The sequence below is a fragment of the Mytilus californianus genome, unplaced genomic scaffold (genome assembly GCF_021869535.1).
Source record: "Mytilus californianus isolate M0D057914Y unplaced genomic scaffold, xbMytCali1.0.p SCAF_2, whole genome shotgun sequence".
NCBI classification, from domain to species: domain Eukaryota; kingdom Metazoa; phylum Mollusca; class Bivalvia; order Mytilida; family Mytilidae; genus Mytilus; species Mytilus californianus.
Genome location: NW_026262668.1, coordinates 36,682,979 through 36,703,469, shown reverse-complemented (window position 1 = coordinate 36,703,469; position 20,491 = coordinate 36,682,979). Strand labels below are relative to the sequence as shown.

Here is a 20,491-nt window from a genome sequence, read left to right as displayed (position 1 = left end):
TTAAAAATATTTGATCAGAACTTATTTTCGAAAGTTTCAAAGACATTGCTGATATAAACCTATGATATAAGTTTCATAAAATTCTGGCAAGAATTGAACACATTAGAGCGCTCATAAGGCAATTTTCCATATACATGTAATTAATATTTCCAAGTGGCATAACTCTTTTAAAAGTTATTGATCGGCACTGATTTTCAAATTTGTTCAAGACATTGCTTATATAAACCTATAATTTAAGTTTCATAAAATTCTGGTGCGGTGAAGTGTGTATCGTAAAGGTAAGTTTAAGGACATATGTTTCTTTATAGGTACAAGCAGGTAGGACTTTTTCTCATATTATTAAAGTAATAAAAATCTAAAATACTAGAATATGATAACTGAACAAAAAACTAAAAATCGCTCACATAGCATCATTGGCTTTTTCTTTTTCCAAATTAGCGGCTCCCAAAAATATTTAAATTATTTTTGTGTTAAACTTTTTGGACTTTCTTTTTAAAATTTTATTCTACCATTCATTTATTAAAGCCGCAAGTCAAATCAAAGACTTAAAAAATGGTACTTCGCAAGATCTAGTTTGCGCTAACCCAGTTTTAATTAGCGTGGGGCGTTTGTCTTCCTGTGGACAGTGTTCCAGTGAACTAGCACTATATAAAGTCCTCAATATAAGTAGGCTAGCACAAAGCAGTCAAAATTATACATACACCCTTTGGTTTTTTATTTATTTTATTTTCTTTTATTTACTTATCTTTTTTTTGTACATACAAAACCTTTCACTAATTATTTTTGCAAAATTCACACACACATATTTAGGCCTCTTTCGATTTATACAAAATATTTGGCAACTAAATTTACATACACAATTTGGCATATCAAAATTATCCACTGTTTACTTGGCTGCTGGTATACCAGGACAACGTTGCTGCCGCTCACTGCCGTTTGCTGTGCCTTACTTTCCTCCTATTCCTACTTTTGGTGGCTCCATTTTTATTTTTATTTTTTCTATTATTTATTTACTTTTTAAGTTTATTTTCTTTGGTTTTCTATATAAATTCTCATTTCATATTCTTTTATTTTATTTAAGTTATATTTTCTTCATTTATTCATCAATTTATTTATTTACCAATTATTCTATCCTTCAAATTTTTGCTCATTTTTACTTTTTATTCATATTAGGTTTTTTTTTTATATTTATCACTCAAATTATTTCAATTGCCTTATGGTAGAAACAAATTTTTTAAATGCCCAAAAAGGCGCAAGCTGCTATCATATCCAATGAAATTTTTCCAATAAAGTGTACATATGTGTGGTTCAAATTTTTTGAAATTTTTATATTTTTGTCAAAGGGTCAAAGTAAATATTTTGTCAAACATTTGTGAAAATTAAACGAGCAAAATGTGTTTTAGTCAAGGTGTTTGGTACCACCTTAATAAATCACTTTGTTTTATAGGAAACTTCCAGTTGCTCTCGGACTTACGTCACGTCTATAACACAGTTAACCCTCCTGGTTAACTAAACTGGTGAAAGACCAATCCATTGGAGATCATCAAATGACAGAAATACAGAAGAACAGACCGCTAGACATAGTCCAATAGATTAGACGGGAAAAAATCATGCCATGTAGAGCAAATGAGGAACATCGAACAGGAACAGTGCTTTCTAAAATCCTTATAACATTTTTCTTGGAATGGTCTAATGATTGAAACATATCTTATTATGAATATCAAAATAGTATGAATAAAAGGATGTGTGAGGTTAATGCCAATATGACAGCAACCCAACGACACAAATAACCAAAATGACATATAAAAGATAATACAGTCTTCAACAATAGAAAGGTGTCTATACAATATGCCAGGCTCGAAATCTCCACTAGTCTAAAATAAAAAAGACTTCCAAAGATCTGCCTTCAGCGTTTAAGTGCCAATATGCATAAGAATCAGGCAGTGGTGAAAACATGACAAACAAAAACCCACTCAGCTTTACATTAATTTAAGTTCAGAATGTATAATGATGCACGAATATAACATTCGTTTCCTTGTCCTGTTCTGGTAATTCGAGATATAATTTGGTTGAAATGCACTAGAAATTAACAATTAAGGGGAGCTAACTCCGTAATTTGCTATCATTCTAACCAAAATTTATCTAGATATATATATTTCTCGAATTACCCAGACACGCAGAAACAAAAGACCTACCATTTCTATATAACTCAGGACGAGGGTACCTTCAAAATAGGGTGGTTAGGTCGGTGGGTTTTTTTCGGTCATGTTTTGATTTTTTTCAAAATTGCCTGATTCTTACAAAGACTGGCACTTAATTAAAAAGCATAAAAACGCAGTAAGCAACTATAGAGAAAGAAAAAGAAAATAATTCGATTCAAAGACCATGTGAGTCTTAACAATCTATGAACATTTATTGTCATTTGAAATTATATCTTATGCTGTTAATATTATCAAAAGTATCTAATAAAGCATATCTGTTATCATCATTATTGAAATGGTAACTTTCTGCATAGATTGAGGTTCTAGTTAGTTGTTACAGGTACTTTCAGAGACATTTCTATTCATGCGTGTACGCCTATGTAACAGAACAGGTGAATAATTAACTATAAAACATTAACTGGTTAGAATGGCTTATTACTTGCTAAAATTTGACTACCTACAGTGTGTTTAATGCTTGCTAGAATGTAGTGGTTGTCTGACTTCTGCTTGTTTTCTACATGCTAAAATGAGATGATCCATTTAAAAATAAGAAGATATGGTCTGATTGCCAGTTAGACAACTATCCACCAGAGACCAAATGACGTAGAAGTTAACGACTTTATGTTTCCGTACGGTCTTCAACAATGAACAAAACCCATACCGCATAGCCCCCGAAATGACGAATGTAAAACATTTCAAACGAGAAAACTTACGGCCTGATATATGTACAAAACAATAAACAAGTACGATATACAGCAACAAACGACAACCACTGAATTACAGGCTTACTTGGGACAGGCACATACATAATGTGGCGGGGTTAAACAGGTTTGCTTTCTCCAAACCCTTCCCCTTACTGCGGTCAGTGGTGTAACAGTACAACATAAGAACAAATTATAAAAATCAGTTGAAAAGGGCTTAACTCATCAGATCGATACAAAAAATTAAATACACAACAATAGACACAAAAGACACAAAGTACAGATTTAAGAGTACTCACAGTTACTGAAAGCTAGTTCAAAGCCAAAAACAAGTAATAGAAAAATTCTCATCTGATTTGTTGCACATTTTCAAGACAACCTGGGGTACCAGTTTTCTTGGGAAATGAGACTTTAAGAGCTTGAAGGATATATTTCTCAATTACTATCTATGGACGTACTTGAGTTTTTATCATGTCTCTTAATTTGAACTGAAAAATATTGCTGGGGGTAAACAGATATGTGATTCATGTATCTTAAGGTGGAATATCATTTTAGAATCATCTATTATTTTTTATTTCCAATAGGTAAATACCGTTTAAATTTGATTAACTTTTTTCGCATTTATTGTGGTAACGGGTTTTCCAAGTAATTGTAAGGGTCTATAGAATGCCATATCTAATACAAATTTCCTCAGTTATTCCAATAAACCAGCTGACTCTTGTGAGACTTCATCTGTAGTTGTCTTTCAGTCAGACGCAGTTCAATAGATTCTTTATCAGCTATTTGTTTTTACCAAACAGAGTTATGGATTTAATAAGGATTTCTGCATCATCCATCAGACGGCTAGATAAAGTATATTAACGACCAGCAAATATGTGTAAGGGTCTGGAAGGTATCGAGTCCTTCATTTCTGTTTTTTACACCCTTTTTCTCTATTCTTTATCGTTTTTGCAAATTCTCTATTCTTTACTATATAAATAACACATAGCTGAGAGGGTGATAGAGCAGATTGTTACCCCGAGAAAACATTGTCAACTGAGGCGAAGCCAAGGTTGACAATGTCTTTTTGAGGGGTAACAATCTGCTATATCATCTCTCAGATATGTGTTATTTAATTTATTATACTGAATGTTCTGTTAATATTACTGTCTATTGAGTTTCAAATTAAAAGAAATACACTATGACGTCTTGTACATAACATCCATCCGTATTCAATAAAGCGCACATTTGATCAAGTGTCTCCGTGAAGGGTAATAGAGTAAATTGTCTCCCTCGTATCAAACCAATCAAAGTCTGGCATTTTAACATTCATTCTCGTCTCGTAAGTATAATAAGTGGGTCTCATTTGGGGTCTAAGCGTGACCCGGGATTGCCGATTTTTTGTAAGCGTGACACGTGAAAGTCAAATTATGTGCCGTGAAAACGGGAAATGAAGTCTAGCGGGATACGGGAAATTTAAAAAAAATGAGAATTGCTTACGTACATAGTATAAGCGGGATACGGGAATCTGACAAAACAGTAAGCGGGATCCGGGATCAGAACCCCCCAATGAGACCCCCTAATAAATTTAAATACCCCATTATTATCTATTCTTTATTTTTTGGCATATTATTCTCTATCATGATTTAATGTTTTGCCTTGTCATCTTTTGTGCATTATTCCGTCTATTCTGTAAATCCACGTGTAAATCCCATCATGGCCAGACATTCATGCTCTTCTGGCTTACTTTAAACTATATTTTCATTTACAATATTAATCAGATTTTTTTTATTCCTATGTGGGATGCATTAGAATCACCATCGTTACTTTGTTCTCCACATAAGTTGACCGATCGATGCTATCATAGCCAAACCTGAGAGAAGGGAGGTAATAGCCACAACCATATGACCTCGATAGCTTTCCTTACATTATTCACTTCTTGAAATTCATGTTATGACTTTTGTATTATTAGGAGAGAAAAAAATGTTTTTTCAGTTTAAGACGAACAAATAAAAACAAGGTAATGAAACCAAGTAACATTGATAATTCCTAAATATTTCGTGAAATTAAAAATTTACCGCGGTCCAGTTGGTTTATTTTTAGAAGACGAAAAACATCTGATTAGTGTTTATTATGTCAAAATTTTCAGATTTCGAAGAAACTATAGATATTAGACAGCACCAGATTACAGAATCCAAATTATGAAGATGTAGCAAACACACATTTTCGGTCCCTCTTGCCAGGGAACTCCGAAAATGATAAAATAGGGCTAAAAAGATGGAGATGCTGGGTTTTACGTTCTGCATCTTTGTTTTGAGTTCATTATTATTTTCGTGCAGTTCAATCCGTCAAACTTGTACTGGCAGGGAAATATTCACAAATACTAGTGGGACAATAAGAGTTGGAATAAAGAATAAATATAGCAATTATTCCAGATGTGAATGGCTTATTGATGGTAAATTTAACAAGCATACATGTATCCTACCGTAGTCTATAGTCGGTCATAACGTTGGTTCGTTCGGATTTTGTTATTGTACTTATCATACGGGAAAAACTCCGCATTGACGTCACTACGCTAATACCAGCGTATAAAATTAGTGCAGAATACATTTTTTCTACACTTCTAAATAAAATGATATTTCTAAAGATATGTTTTCATTATTATTCTTAAGTATTGTACAAAAATGCAGATTTTCTAATGACCATTTCAAACCTGACTTCCGAATGCCTAAAAGCATTTCAGAACTTGAGAAAACCCCTCTTCCGGCCTCCATTGCTTTGTTTACATTCCATTGAGCGTCATCAATCTTAATGGCAGACCAAACAGGCCAAGCAAATCCTTTTTTTAAGAATTTCAAAATGGCAAGCACCTTACGTCTTCCGCAATTTTCCCGCGAAAAAAAACATCCAAATTGAAAGAAAAACTTTGGGTAACAAACGATAATCATGCCATGTTTTTGTTCAGGAATATAGAGTAGGTTAAGAAAAAACAATATACATATATTTTTCATAAAAAAAAAATTTGGTTTAATATAAAGAGATCGATATTCTGACCATAAGTAAATATTCATATAAAATTCCATTGATGTCAAATTTCATGGCTAATAATGAGTTTTCCTATTGAATAATCCCCCAATTTATTGCAAACTATTTCAAAGCAATATCATACAAACAAATAGTATAATTGCCTTCTACTAAAAAATCACCTAATTGACAGTAGAGCAATTTGATTGGATATAACGATTCAATGTGTCACGTGGTTTTGAAGCCATTAGAATTTGAATGTAAACAAACCGGGTCAGCTGCTCCCGTATGGAACAACATCGTACATTCAGTGACTGAGAAACAATTATGAGTAACCAAGCTTGACAATACACAGTAATAAAAAAACAAAACTAAGTCTACAGAAAAATAAAATAAAAAATGGCCTTAAGTGCACGACTTACCACCATTGCCGGATATAGCAACTTAACAAGTAAATCCTCTGCATGGCATTATCAGATGCATAAAATTAGCCCATTTGATTGTACAAAACTGTATGGTTGGCAAACCCACATATTAACTACAGCTCTCAATGTAGGTTTAAAGACCAGGTTGCCTTTTGGCCACCAGATATAAAATTTCAGTGGCCAAATTATTTATACAAAATTTTAGTGGCCAGGAAATAATTTCAGGTCATCTAAGAAATTTGTTATGAAAGTCTAGTTAGTAGAGCTAATGAAGACTAGTAAAAAAAAGCATATCAATAAATTTTCTATTATATCTAGAATAGTAGACATAAAATAAGTTACGATGCAGTCTGGTAAATCCGCCCACATAAGGCTTTGTTCGTATGTATTTGAAGTATTTCTGCTTAATATTATACAAATTGTATCAAATTTGATATAAATCGATTCACTGACAAATCAACTTTGAGTAGTTTATCTCATTCATGTCATTTCCCCAAAAATATCTGAAATAAATTTTAAAATCAACGAAACAAGTGGGTCATCCATGTTTTTATCGAAAATGTGTTTGTCCGGTAAATCCGCCCATGCTCAGTAAATCTGTATGGAGGGCCAGTTTATCAAATTTATGAATGATAAAGGTGATATATTTATTAATAGACCACTTATATAGATATAAGAAGATGTGGTATGAGTGCCAATGATACATGTTATAAAGAGATTCCAGATAATCTAAAAAAGAATTTCAAGTTAGAAATGAGTTTTGTAAGCAATAATATGATTATCGTGAGCTTTAGGAGCTGTATTATATATATCACTAGATATTTTTGTAATAAAGGATTTTTCTTTAAAATTTGACATGCAGTGATAATAAGTACAGTTCCTATGTATAAAATAGCAGACGAAATATTCACGGAAGTGCAAATTACGGAAGAAATGGGAGTGGGCAGGATTACCGGATGGGCTGAATTACCGGACACTACCATGACTACTGTAGTCTTCGACAGTTCAAAGCAAATATTGCTTATAATTAACCCTTGTATATCTTTTGTTCTGATCTTTTTTACTAACTAGTTAAATCAACATCAATGATTAAAGAAACGCAATGACCAAACCATGACTAAGCTAACAAAAAAGTAAATATTCATTGAGGTTTGATAATGAATTTTAATAATGGAACAAGGCAACCAAAGTGAGAATTCTAATTTGATTCTTGATCAACCAGGAGAACTCTTTTTACACAGCTGTTTTGGAATTTTCTTATAAATTTTCCAGTACCACTTGAAGTTGTTGCTGTGCTTTTACGTTTAATCGTAACATTAGAACTGTACTTTGCTCTTCAGAAGCCAGAGTTTCTGTAGAGGAACTCTCCGCCCCTTCATTTTGTTTCTTAGCTGGTGAAACATAGTTGTTTTGTAAAATCCGGACAGCAAGATCTGTTTGGCTGCCATGATGTATTGGCCCCGAAAACACTTCATCAGACGCTTGAATTCCCAGTTAAGTTTAGCGCTTTATAGACCCCGTTAAGATTAAAAATGCTTGAAATCATATTCAAGTTTTAGCATACATTCAAATGCTCGTATGACTGAATATAACTTAATAAAATACGACCAGAAGCAGGTTGATTATCCCGAATTTTACGGTCGCTAGGTCCAAATAGTACCAGTCGCCAAATGGCAACCAACAATGAAATTAAGGTCGCCTGGAGGCTTTATAGGTTGCCCAGGCGACTGTTTTAATAGCCTAAATTGAGGGCTGAACTATCTCTCAAAGTGGGGATATGTACACATGTAGATTTCTGACATGAATATTTTTGCATTTACCTACAACATGTGTACAATGTATATTTCCGGTTAGCAGCCATTTGCCTAAGTTGTTTTATTCAGTCAGATATAAGTTTTCACTCAGTTTTACATAATATTTGTAATGTATGTTGACAATTTTCACAGATTGGTGTTGACTATTGTCTTTGAGTTTGGAATATCCTACATGTACAAATGTTGGTGAGACAGATTTTGTTCAGAATTTTCTTGACATGAAGTGTTCTGCATTATACAAATTGGAAAACCATACAATTTATGGGCTGCTTTTGCATTTAAAAATTTGATGTAGGCTTATTTTTATATTTTGATGACATACTATGTATGAATATAGTATTGAAGATTTACGACCATTGACTTAAAGTTTAGATTATTACATATATGTACATTGTACATGTATGAAAGAGTAGAACAAAGGTTTTCAAAATGTATTTGAATGTGACAGAAACCTTACCTCACAGAAAAACCAGAAACACCTTGAAGTCATCAAACAATACAAGTCATGTAGATGTAAATTGTATTGACACTAGTTCAGGCTAAATTTAAGCTCAGATGACAGTCATTTCCCTCAATAGTCTTAAACACAATCCTGATACATGCAGTTACAAGTTTCTCTTTTAGTAATCTGGAACTGAATTAATACATGTACATCAAGGGTCCAGAAACAGTCCTATTTTCCAGTCATGACTGATTCCGAAATTTCATTTTGTAATTTAGGTAATAAAAAAAATTTAATGAAAATTTATGAATATATCAATGCCTTTTGTCAGATATTGCAATTTTAATTACAAGTTCTTAATTGCAATTCTTTTCCAGTAATAAAACTGCCTCTCGAATATGTACAATAGTCCACATGGCCCTACATATGCATGTTCATGTTTAACGCCCCCAGGGGTTTTAGGTATATTTTCGCTTATCATGTTGATACCTGACAACAGAAAATTCTGACCTAGTACAGATGATTGACTTTGTTATGAAATAATTTTCAGCAAAGGCCATAGATATTGTTAAAAAAGAACTGTAGGTTTAGTCGAATATGTCAATATTCATTACACATTACGCAAATGTTCCCCTCTTTTTGTACAAAATTTTAAGTAAAACAATTATTCATATTTAAACACTTTGATTATGTGTCATATATTAAGGGAGTAACCATTTAACTTCAAGGGGGGTTATGGTTTTTTGTCTTGAGTGAGAAATTTATTTCACGCAAAGCACCAACATTTTTTTTAGTTTTTCAACGCTATCAATCAAAGTGTTTTTTCAAAATTTAACACTATAAGGTATGGGGAAAATCTGGATTCATAATACTTTTTTTTGTCATCTGCTTGTCCACAATATTTTTTTTCATCAAATTGGGGTTCAGAATATTTTTTTAGGAAAAAACCATAACCCCCCTTTTGAAGTTAAATGGTCAGAAGAAAAATCTGTACAGGAAATGGTTACTCAAAAATGGAAGTACAAAAATGTAGCATGATCACTTCCTTAGGAATTTGCAGTCTTTAGTAACTAAAATTGTTGCAGTTTTAAACTTGCATTTCGAATATAACACTTTTAGAAAAACAGGTCACACAGCAAAAGCTTTGCATTAAAGTGGCAGAAAAGAAGCAGATTTTTCAAAAACAAAAGCATGGCCTGTGTCTCAAGTACAGGAACACAGAAAAACATTACCTGAAAAAACAGACAGTTTTAAGAATAAAAGAAATTGAGAAACACCATTGCTTTATTTATTTTTCAGCTGGATCTTCAGAGAAGTCTATCTTGCTGGAGTTTTCCTCCATGGAAACAGAATGTTCCTACGATTTTGTGATGATATATGATGGAAATTCCTTCAATAGTACCACTTTGGCCACATACTCTGGGAACACTTTACCCAAACCAGTTTTAGCAACATCTGGTTATGTAAGTAGAGTGTTAATCTCTGTTATGGCTGGAACTTAATTCAAGTCATATATGCATTAAATTGCAATTTGTTACACAGGAAAAAGGAAGAGTAAAACCAAAATAAATGATATATTTTGGTGGACTTTATTTAATTTTCCAATGAGACAACTATCCATTAGAGACCAAATAATGTGGATGTAAGCAACTATAGGTCACAGTGTGGACTTCAACAATGAGCAAAATCATACCATATAGATAGCTATAAACAGGCCATGTCAGACATTACAAATTGTGAAACAGTTAAGTACACATGTACAGGAAAATAGAAATGTCAAACAAACAAACAAAATGATTCAGTGCATTGGTTTATCACTAGCAGTAGGCCACTCTACTTAAATTTTTAGCAGTTTTAATCTATGTTTTTGGGATGTAAATTCTATAGAAATAAGTTGGAGCAATTTTAAACTAATTGATTAAAAAAAAAATAATATTAAGAATGGACAAATATGGTATGTGATATTAAGTTTACAAGTGAATCATTTTTATACGACTGCAAAATGTCCTATATCATGTATATCATGTATATTGGTATCACGTCTTCGTCGTCTGAAGACACATTAGTTTCCGGACAATAACTTTCGTTTAAGTGTATGGATTTCTATGAAATTTTACCATAAGGTTTATGACCACAAAAGGAAGGTTGGGATTGATTTTGGGTGTTATGGTCCTAACAGTTCAGGATTAAGGGGCCAAACTGGGGCCCAAATATGCATTTTTATACGACCGCAAAAAAATTTTTGTGGTCGTATATTGGTATGACGTTGGCGTCGTCGTCGTCTGGCGTCGTCGTCGTCGTCCGGCGTCGTCGTCCGAATACACATTAGTTTTCGCACTCTAACTTTAGTTTAAGTGAATGGATCTCAATGAAATTTTACCATAAGGTTCAATACCACAAAAGGAAGGTGGGGATTGTTTTTGGGGGTTATGGTACTAACAGTTAAGGAATTAGGGGCCAAAAAGGGGCCAAAAATAAGCATTTTTGTAACTTCCAGACATAACTTGTGTGTAAGTATATGGATCTCTCTGACATTGTACCACAAGGTTCCATATCACAAAGGGAATGCTGGGATTGATTTTGGGGGTAATTGCCTCCAAATTTTAGGAATTAGGGGCCAAAAAGGGGCAAAAAACAAGCATTTTTCTAGTTTCATGACAATAACTTGTGTGTAAGTGTATGGATCTCTCTGACATTGTATCACAAGGTTCCATATCACAAAGGGAATACTGGGATTGATTTTTGGGGGAAATTTCCTACAAATTTTGGGAATTAGGGGCCAAAAAGGGGCAAAAAACAAGCATTTTTCTAGTTTCAGGACAATAACTTGTTTGTAAGTGTATGGATCTTTATGAAATTGTACTGCAAGGTTCCATATCACAAAGGGAAAGCTGGGTTGGAGTTTGGGGGTAATTGCCCTAAACGTTTAGGAATTAGGGGCCAAAAAGGGACAAAAAAACAAGCATTTTTCTAGTTTCCAGACAATAACTTGTGTACCATACCACAAAGGGAAAGCTGGGATTGAGTGTGGGGGCGATGAATCATAAGGGGGTTCAAAAAATTTGGGGGGGGGATTTTTTTTTCCTTTTTTTTCTTTAAAATTTTCCATTTTAAATTGGTTATTTCTGATTTATATATAAAAGCAAATAATAATGATATGGTTTGAATAGCATACATGTGAACCTCCCGACAGGAGTACAATAATCCTGTTTTCAGGAGTCTCCTCCCGACCTCCGGTTGAAGAGGAAAATTATAATCCCGTGTATGAAATTTTTCATGAATGAAAAATTTCTGCCCAACATATCATCTCAGGCATCTGGTGTAACTCACATTACCTGAAGTTATATTTTACCTGTAAATCAATTAACATGCATAATTATATGGCTTCACTTGTCAGCTTGGGTGTCAAACATACTGGTAATCAATGATTTTTTACCTCAGGCTAACTGCCGTTGTGTAACAAAAACTGTGTATTTATTGGGTTACTTCCCTTGATTTATCCTGTTTTAAGTTACTTTCCTTTTAATAATGAAAATTTTTAAAAGAATATAAATAAAATATAAATTGAACAAATAATCATAAAAGGATGGTAAATAAATGATTTTAAATGTCTTAGGACAAATAAAAAAATAATAATTTGAAAATTATTTGAGGATTCTATACTTCCTTTCAAGGCTTAAATTGAAATTTATATATTAACTATGACCCTTATTTTACAGTTAGAATGATTTTCTGAGTATGCAATCAAAAGCTATTTGCAGATGGTTAAACAAATGTTCTGGTTGCAATAAATGTTTTATAGAATATGAAGTAAAAAATTTAAAGAACATACTGAAAAAAAAAAATGTTAGATTGAACATGTAAAATATAAAGATGGAGAAACTTTATAAGTACAAGGGTACTATAAACATAATAAATTGGATGGAAAGTTGAAGAAAACACACTTTAAAAGACCATTTTTACAGCACACGGTTACATTTACGACAAATTTATGTCGATTAAAAACCTCCTGATCTGAGTCCTAATCTCCTGATCTGAGTCCTAATCTCCTGATCTGAGTTTCACAGTCCATCACATGTATGAATAGGTAAATTAAAAAATTATAAGTTCTTAGACCACTTTCATTCTGTGTCAGAAACCTATGCTGTGTCAAATATTTAATTACAATCCAAATTCAGTGCTGTATCAAGCTTGAATGTTGTGTCCATACTTGCCCCAACTGTTCAGGGTTTGACCTCTGCGGTCGTATCAAGCTGCGCCCCAGCGGAGCATTTTATTCTAGTTTCCAGACAATAACTTGTGAAATGGTGTATGGATCTCTCTGAAATTATACCACAAGTTACCATATCACTAAGGGATGGTAAGAATTTGCTTTGGGGGGTTATGGCTCAAACTGTTTAGGAATTAGGAGCAAAAAAAGGGGGAAAAACAAGGGTTTCCAGGTTAATGGACAATTACTTAAGTACAAAACATAATTTTAAAGCAGTGTAAGGGAGGTAATTCAAACACATATGATCAAATTACCTCCCTTACACTGCTTGTAAATTATTTATAAAGAAATGTATTGTCTTTAGGTGATTAGCTGTCAATTTATTTTTAGAAGTTACTATATTAAAAATGTTTAATAAAGGTAATTTAATTATAGCCATGATTATTTTCTAGTTTCCAGACAGTAACTTGTGATTAAGTGTATGAATCTCTCCAAAATTGTACTACAAGGTTCCAAACTACAAAAGAAAGACTGCAATTGAGTTTGATGGTTAATGCTAAAAGGGGGATTCAAAAAGTTTGGGGGGAAGGGGGGTTTCCAATTTTTTTTAAAAGGGTTCATACTTTTTTTTCAAAATTTTCAAAATTTCAAATTTTTGAAAAGTTTCAAGAAGAAATCTTCAATTGCACAGTATTGCGCATTAGATTTGTAAGATCTTTGACCACATTTATTTTGTGTCAGAAACCTATATTATGTCAAAAATTTGATCACAATCCAAATTCAGATAGTATCAAGCTTGAATATTGTGTCCAAATTTGCCCCAACTGTTCAGGGTTCAACCACTGCGGTTGTATCAGGCTGCGGTCGTATCAGGCTGCGCTCAGCGAAGCATTTCATTTTTGTTGAAATGATAATGAATAAAGGTACACGCTCATGTATATGTGACCTTTCATATTAGTTTGAACAATGGGTCAATTAACGTTAAACATTGTTAAAATTTTGATTGTTCATTAAATCCTTAACAAATTAAAAAAATTTAATTATACCCCAGCTTTAAAAAAGTGGGGGTATACTGTTTTACCTCGGTCTGTCCGTCCATCCGTCAGTCTGTCTGTCCCATGAATATTTTTCGCCGCATCTTTCTCAGGAACTACATTACAAGGATTTCTGAAATTTGGTTTCAGGTTTTATATGAGTCAGCTATACCGTGTGATGCGTTTTCAGATTCATAACTCAACAACTTCCTGTTTACCTTATACTTTTAGTGGGGCGGGGGTATCATTAGAGAGCAGTAGCTCACAGATTCACTTGTTGACACTTACATACATTGTATTGATTTAATTTCAAACATCATTTAATGTTCTACAACTTAGACCAGAATAGGAGAGTCTTGAGACCTTAAACAGCAGAAAAATATTTGACCTGCTTATAAGTCTGGATGCATGTTACGACTCACCAATTCAGACAATTGTTGGTTAAATGTGATTTTCCTTAAGGCAGTGGATCATAGACATGTCTTTATGAAAACTCTGCATTTATTTCTCACTCCTGTTTGAATCTTGAATTGAACAATGAGACCTACTTGTACCAATCTAAAATTCAAGTTTAGACAGGACACTTTTCCCAGGAGCCTGGACACACTCTGAATAGCTGCTGTGTACATGTATGTACAAAGAACTAGATTCTCTCAAACTGTCTCCTAGTCTCCTAGCTTGTTATTTAGTCACTACTAGTGTGTAAGTCCTGTAGGGGTCAATTGATGTAAATTAAAAATATATATTTTGATTGATAAAAACATGTCTTTTTCAGATGCTGGTATATTTGTTTAGTGACAGGAATTATAATTTGGAAGGTTTTGTTGCTAACTATACAATACAAGAATGCCCATACAATTGTAACCGCAATGGTACATGTGTCAACCATGTTTGTCTCTGTGATAAAGGATTTATTGGAGAATTCTGTGAAAAACAATTGTGTCCTGATTCTTGTAACTCTCATGGACAGTGTCATCAAAATGGCTGCCATTGTGATGAGGGCTACATGGGAGATGACTGCAGTTTGCCGATTGATCGACTGGAAGGTGATGTTCGGTGGTACAGTTTATCAAAATCTAGTCAGAACTTTACTGCAAGATTTGGACATACTAGTGCATTTATCAAAAGTGTAAATTGTATATATGCTTATGGAGGTTTTAGTCTTTATCGTATATTAGATGATGTAGTGCGATACTGTCTGAATTCGAGTATGTGGGAAATTGCAATAAAATCAAATCCATGGCCTAGTGGGCGAAAAAACCATGCGTCTGTGACAGTAGACGATGGATTTTATATCCTAGGGGGTGTTTTAGACAATGGTTCATATTCAAACGATTTGTGGTTTTATGATATATCTTCTGAAAATTGGACACAAAAAGCCACAAATAGTTCACTTCAACTAGAAAAATTAATGGACCACACGTTGACATATGCTAATGGATGGTTGTATGTAATAGGGGGTAAAAAGGAGGATGGTTTATTCTCGTCTGACATTTTCCGCATCAATGAAACAGAATGTGAAAGTTGGAAAAAATTGAAAATGTCAGGTGATCGACGTCTCAGTCGAATGGTGTCTGGTCACACTGCAGTCTTTCATTCCGTTTCGAACACAATCTTAGTGTATGGTGGCTATCGATCGAAATACTCTAAATACGTTGTGCTTTCTGGTTATGTGTATGCATTTAATTTACAATATAATGTGTGGTCTGTTATAAAAAACCCACAAATAGTAGAAGAACCGACTTATAAACAACAGGAGAATCATATTCCAAACAAACGAGCACACCATACATCTGTAATTATGGGTAATTATATGGTCGTGTATGGAGGTAATATACACATTCATCAAGATCTTGAGACATGTTATGATAATGAGATATTCTTGTATCATCTTGGCTGTCATCAGTGGGTCAAACATCCATTGTTTATGATAACTGGTAAGTCAACATAGAAATATTTTAGCACATTCCATTTGCACTTATCTGAAAAAAATTGAAATTTTCATTTTCCTCCAAAGAAAGTTTTCATTTGTGCCAAAAAGAAAGATTTTATTTGCGCCATTTTAAAAAGACAAGGAAATATCACATTCATTTAACCAATAACCATTATGTACAGTCTGTTAACAATCTTCATTACATGTGCACATACAGTCAGTGGTAATACATGTAGATGTACAAGTCATGTTGATAAACTTTAAAGATGTAATATTTATTTGTACATGTATATTACATGTACATGTATAAAGTAACTTTGTAAGATTTGAATTTCTTTTCATTCTCCCCCTTAATCTTCTCCAAAAATTTACTTTCACAACCAATTTTTCTTTAACTTACAACCCCTTAAATTCTCAAATTTCGGCAGATCAAAAACATGTCACAAATATTTTTTTCTGGATAGCTAAAAAATATTTTTTTAATAAGACAACCTTTTATCTCAAGAAGTTACATGTAGCAGAAATATACTGAGCACAGATGCTAAGTATCTGTGCAAGATCCTTAAAAATTGCTCCATGGAGGCTTGTAAATAGGCAATTAGTTTTATACGATTGCAAAAAAATTTTGTGGTCGTACAAATGTAAATGTATATTGGTATCACGTTGTCGTCGTCTTCATCCGAAGACACTTGGTTTCAGGACAATAACTTTAGCATATATATATATATATATTAATAAACAGAAATCTATGAAATTTAAACACAAGGTTTATAAGCTCAAAATTAAGGTTGGGATTGATTTTGGGGGTTATGGTCCTAACAGTTTAGGAATAAGGGGCCAAAAAAGGGGCCCAAATAAGCATTTTTCTAGTTTTCAGACAATAACTTGTGGAACGGTGTATGGATCTCTCTGAAATTGTACAACAAGTTTCCATACCACAAAGGGATGGTTAGGATTGGCTTTTGGGAGAAATGGCTCAAACCGTATAGGAATTAGGGGCAAAAAAGGGGGAAAAAACAAGGGTTTCCTTGTTAATGGACAATCACTTTTAAGTACACTGTTAAATTTGGATTTCCTCCCTTACACTGCTTTAAAATTATATATTTTAAGACTTTTATGATGTATTTAAATGGGTAATTATTTTTTTTCTAATTACAGATTTCAGAAATTAAAAAGATGCTTCTACAAATATTTTTTTTTTGAAAAAAAAAGGGGTGGGGTGAAGAAAAAAAAATTTGCCAAAAAAGGGGGGGGGGGGTCAGTATTGCACAAAAGCAAAAAAAGGAGGGGTACATTGTTTTGGGGGGGGGGCAATTTGCAACAGCATAGTGAATTGCACAAAAGCATTAAATTGAATATAAATTCAAGTCATATAACCAATTCTAAGTTCTTTGACTACAGTTATTCTGTGTCAGAAACCTATTATGTGTCAAACATTTAATTTCAATCCAAAATTCCAAAATTCAGACCTGTATCAAGCACGAATATTGTGTCCATTTTTGCCCCAACTGATCAGGGTTGGACCTCTGCGGTCGTATCCAGCTGCGCTCGGCGAAGCAATTTATAAATACATGTATAACAGACAAATGAGATTTCCAATGTTCATAAAACTATACAAATATGAATAGTTAAGACAACAATAAAAGACAGACAATTATACAGGTGTACATAAGTGTTTATTGTTTATTGTTGATTAAATTGATAAATGTTAATATTCATGTCTAAATTTACAGCATTTTTTTAAAACAATTTCAGATACCCATGGCAAGAGAAGATTTGGTCATTCAAGCATATCAGCCTTTGGTAATATAATGTTTGTAATAGGAGGGTACAGAGGGAGTGTACTTGGAGATGTAACTGCATTCAAGTTTCCACCTACAGTAGCCCCAGCAGAGGTTTGTAATGAACGTCATTTGAACGTATTGTCTCGCAACGGACAATACAAAAATAAGGAGATGGGATATGATTGCCAATGACTCGGCAATTAGACAACTCTCCACCAAAGACCAAATGATGTAGAACTTGACAACTATAGGTCAAGTATGGCCTTCAACAATGAGCAAAAACCATACCGCATAGTAAACATGGTAAACTATAAAAGAACCCAAAATGGCAAATGTAAAACAATTAGATATTTGTATATCAAAAATTGAACTTAAGTTATTTCAAATATAAAATACAAAATTTGAATTTAAATATAATACATTGTATTAGGGACAATGAAAACTCATGATCAAATGAAATTTTTTTTATTTTAATATAATCTTTACTTGCTTCATTTATCATTGTTTGTAGACTGAGTTACAAGAAGATACAGATTATTGCAAACAGTATACAGATGTACATAAATGTATAGATGATATAGAGTGTGTTTTGTGTACTGCTAGGAAGGACACAACTCGTACTGGTTGTGTACACAGGACAAGGAAAAGGGTAAAGTTATTTTTTTGTTTAATGTGAAATGTGGAAACAGTCATTTCCAAGAAGGGGATAATGTGTAATGACAAACCAGTTTCAGTCTGATCATTAGATATCAACAGGCAAGCTGTTAAATTGTATTTGAAGCCAGTTATTTTTATTATAACCCCCCCCCCCCCCCCCTCCCATCTTTTAAAGTGATACTTTTGTCCATACATTCATTTGTTATTTGTATAAAAAAAGAAGATGTGGTTTGATTGCCATGTTTGAATCAGACAATAATCCGGCAGACAAATGATATAGGTCTCCATTACAGAAAATCTTCACTTCCAATTGGCTTTATATCCTATTACACTGGGGCAATGTGTATATTCTGCATATTGTGTAGTACATTCAAGTTGTTTCAAGCAAATATCACCCTTGTTGGTGTTTTTTGTGCCCCACCTAGGGGCAATATGTTTTTCGGTCTGTGCGTCTGTTTGTTCGTCCATCCTTTCGTTTGTCTGTAATGCCAAATTAGAGTTTTGGCCCCAATTTCACGGTCCACTGAACATAGAAAATGATAGTGCCTGCTTCAGGTTTAAGTTTTTGGTCAAGGTAGTTTTTGATGAAGTTGAAGTCCAATCAACTTGAAACTTAGTACACTTGTTCCCTATGATATGATCTTTATAATTTTAATGCCAAATTAGAGTTTTGACCACAATTTCAAGGTCCACTGAACATAGAAAATGATAGTGCGAGTGGGGCATCCGTGTACTATGGACACATTCTTGTTCACCTTTAATGTTGATGGGTGATTCATTCTAAAATATCTCTGTTTATCCATGATATGTAAATGTATAATATTACAGGGTCATAAATTAGAGTGTTATCGCTTCTAATCACAAACATCACCATGTTTTACTATGATTCACTCATCACCAGAAAAGGAGTATTTAATTCAGTCAGTGTATGTGTACTGTATATCTATATTTAACATTGTAGGAATGTGATTCGAATAAGAAACAAATCTTAGTAGATACACCATGCCAAGGAATTTGTTCATCTCTACTGTCATGTCAATCATGTTTAAGTCACGGACAAGGAATTAACTTGAGGCCATCATCACCTAGCAACAGAGTATATCAGGAAGAATGTTCTTGGTGTATAAAAAGCTCAAGTTGTACACAGACAGTGGGTACGTTTAGTTATACTTAAGGACTGTATTTGTATATGGTGAACCAACATCTGGAGTGGTGATTGTGCGGTAGGGTAAGGACTGTATTCCACCATGATCTATAAATAGGATTTGTCCCAGCAAGAGGATTTGAAGTTACATCTTATATTTCTTAGTAATAGGGCCATCTAATTCTCCTTCAAGCACAATAGTTTCAGGTAAAAAAAGATACTGAAACTAAATGCAAAAAAAATTGTGGTAAAGTATTGATTTGATTCCTTTTTAAGGCATATTATTTTTCTAGTTTTCTCTTGACAAAAAGGTTTGTCACTTGAAAGGATATTTATTTACTCTCCTGTAATTAAGGATGTACTTAGGTGAAATTAAAAAAATCTAGAATTTAAAATTGATACTAAAAGTGAGAAGACTTTGTTCATATTTGTGTCTTTTTTTTGGTGGTGAATGATGCAGTCTTCAGGCTAAACCACAGGTCCACCAGCTCAGGCTTGTAAAAATGCTTTTTGGCCGGGAAAATAAGGTCTTCAGGCCAATAGAATCTAATTGAAATTTTTCGAAAAAAATAGATGTTCAGACTTGTGGATTCCTATTGGTAAGACTGATATTGACTTATTTTACAAGTTATCTATAATGATATCATAACATCTGACTAAGCATGTTGTGTTACAAGCTTTAGTACAATACAAAAAAGTTATTCAGTAAAAAATCACTCTTAGTTTGAATTACAAAATTACTCAATGAAAGAATGTTGGTTATGGAGAGACTCGTGAAATCATTTCTTTTCTACCCACATCCATTTTAATGGAATAGTCCTTAGCACCTGAATAAGTGTCTGCTGGAAGAATAAGATAAAAATGAACACTGCTGCAGTTCAAGTACAAAAACATTACTGGTGTAAAATGGATTTGATAAATGTATTTTTAGATCCTGAAGAGCTTTGTCTGCCAGGAGAGGAATTCAGTTCAGGATTGGACGGTTGGTGGGGAGCAACCAATCCAAGTTGGAATTCTATAGATCAGTGTACAAACAATGACATTCCAGCAGGGATACAGGTTATGTACTACTATCAGCCAGATAACATACTGCAACCAGATCAAGTAAGTACACTATAGGTCTGGTGGATTTTGTGATTTCTA

General features: G+C 33.4%; 1 protein-coding gene across 1 annotated transcript in view; it reads left to right on the top strand.

Moving 5' to 3' along the window:
- The first annotated feature begins 4,978 nt into the window (after positions 1-4,978).
- The window catches only part of LOC127729799 (multiple epidermal growth factor-like domains protein 8), a 54,279-nt gene continuing 38,766 nt past the window's right edge, over positions 4,979-20,491 (top strand). Inside the window, exons 1-7 of the mRNA XM_052237693.1 lie at positions 4,979-5,336; positions 9,886-10,049; positions 14,606-15,767; positions 17,519-17,658; positions 18,059-18,196; positions 19,166-19,358; positions 20,280-20,452. Of these exons, the coding sequence (XP_052093653.1) occupies positions 5,159-5,336; positions 9,886-10,049; positions 14,606-15,767; positions 17,519-17,658; positions 18,059-18,196; positions 19,166-19,358; positions 20,280-20,452 (2,148 nt within the window). The 5' untranslated portion in view covers positions 4,979-5,158. The remainder of the gene's footprint in view (positions 5,337-9,885; positions 10,050-14,605; positions 15,768-17,518; positions 17,659-18,058; positions 18,197-19,165; positions 19,359-20,279; positions 20,453-20,491) is intronic.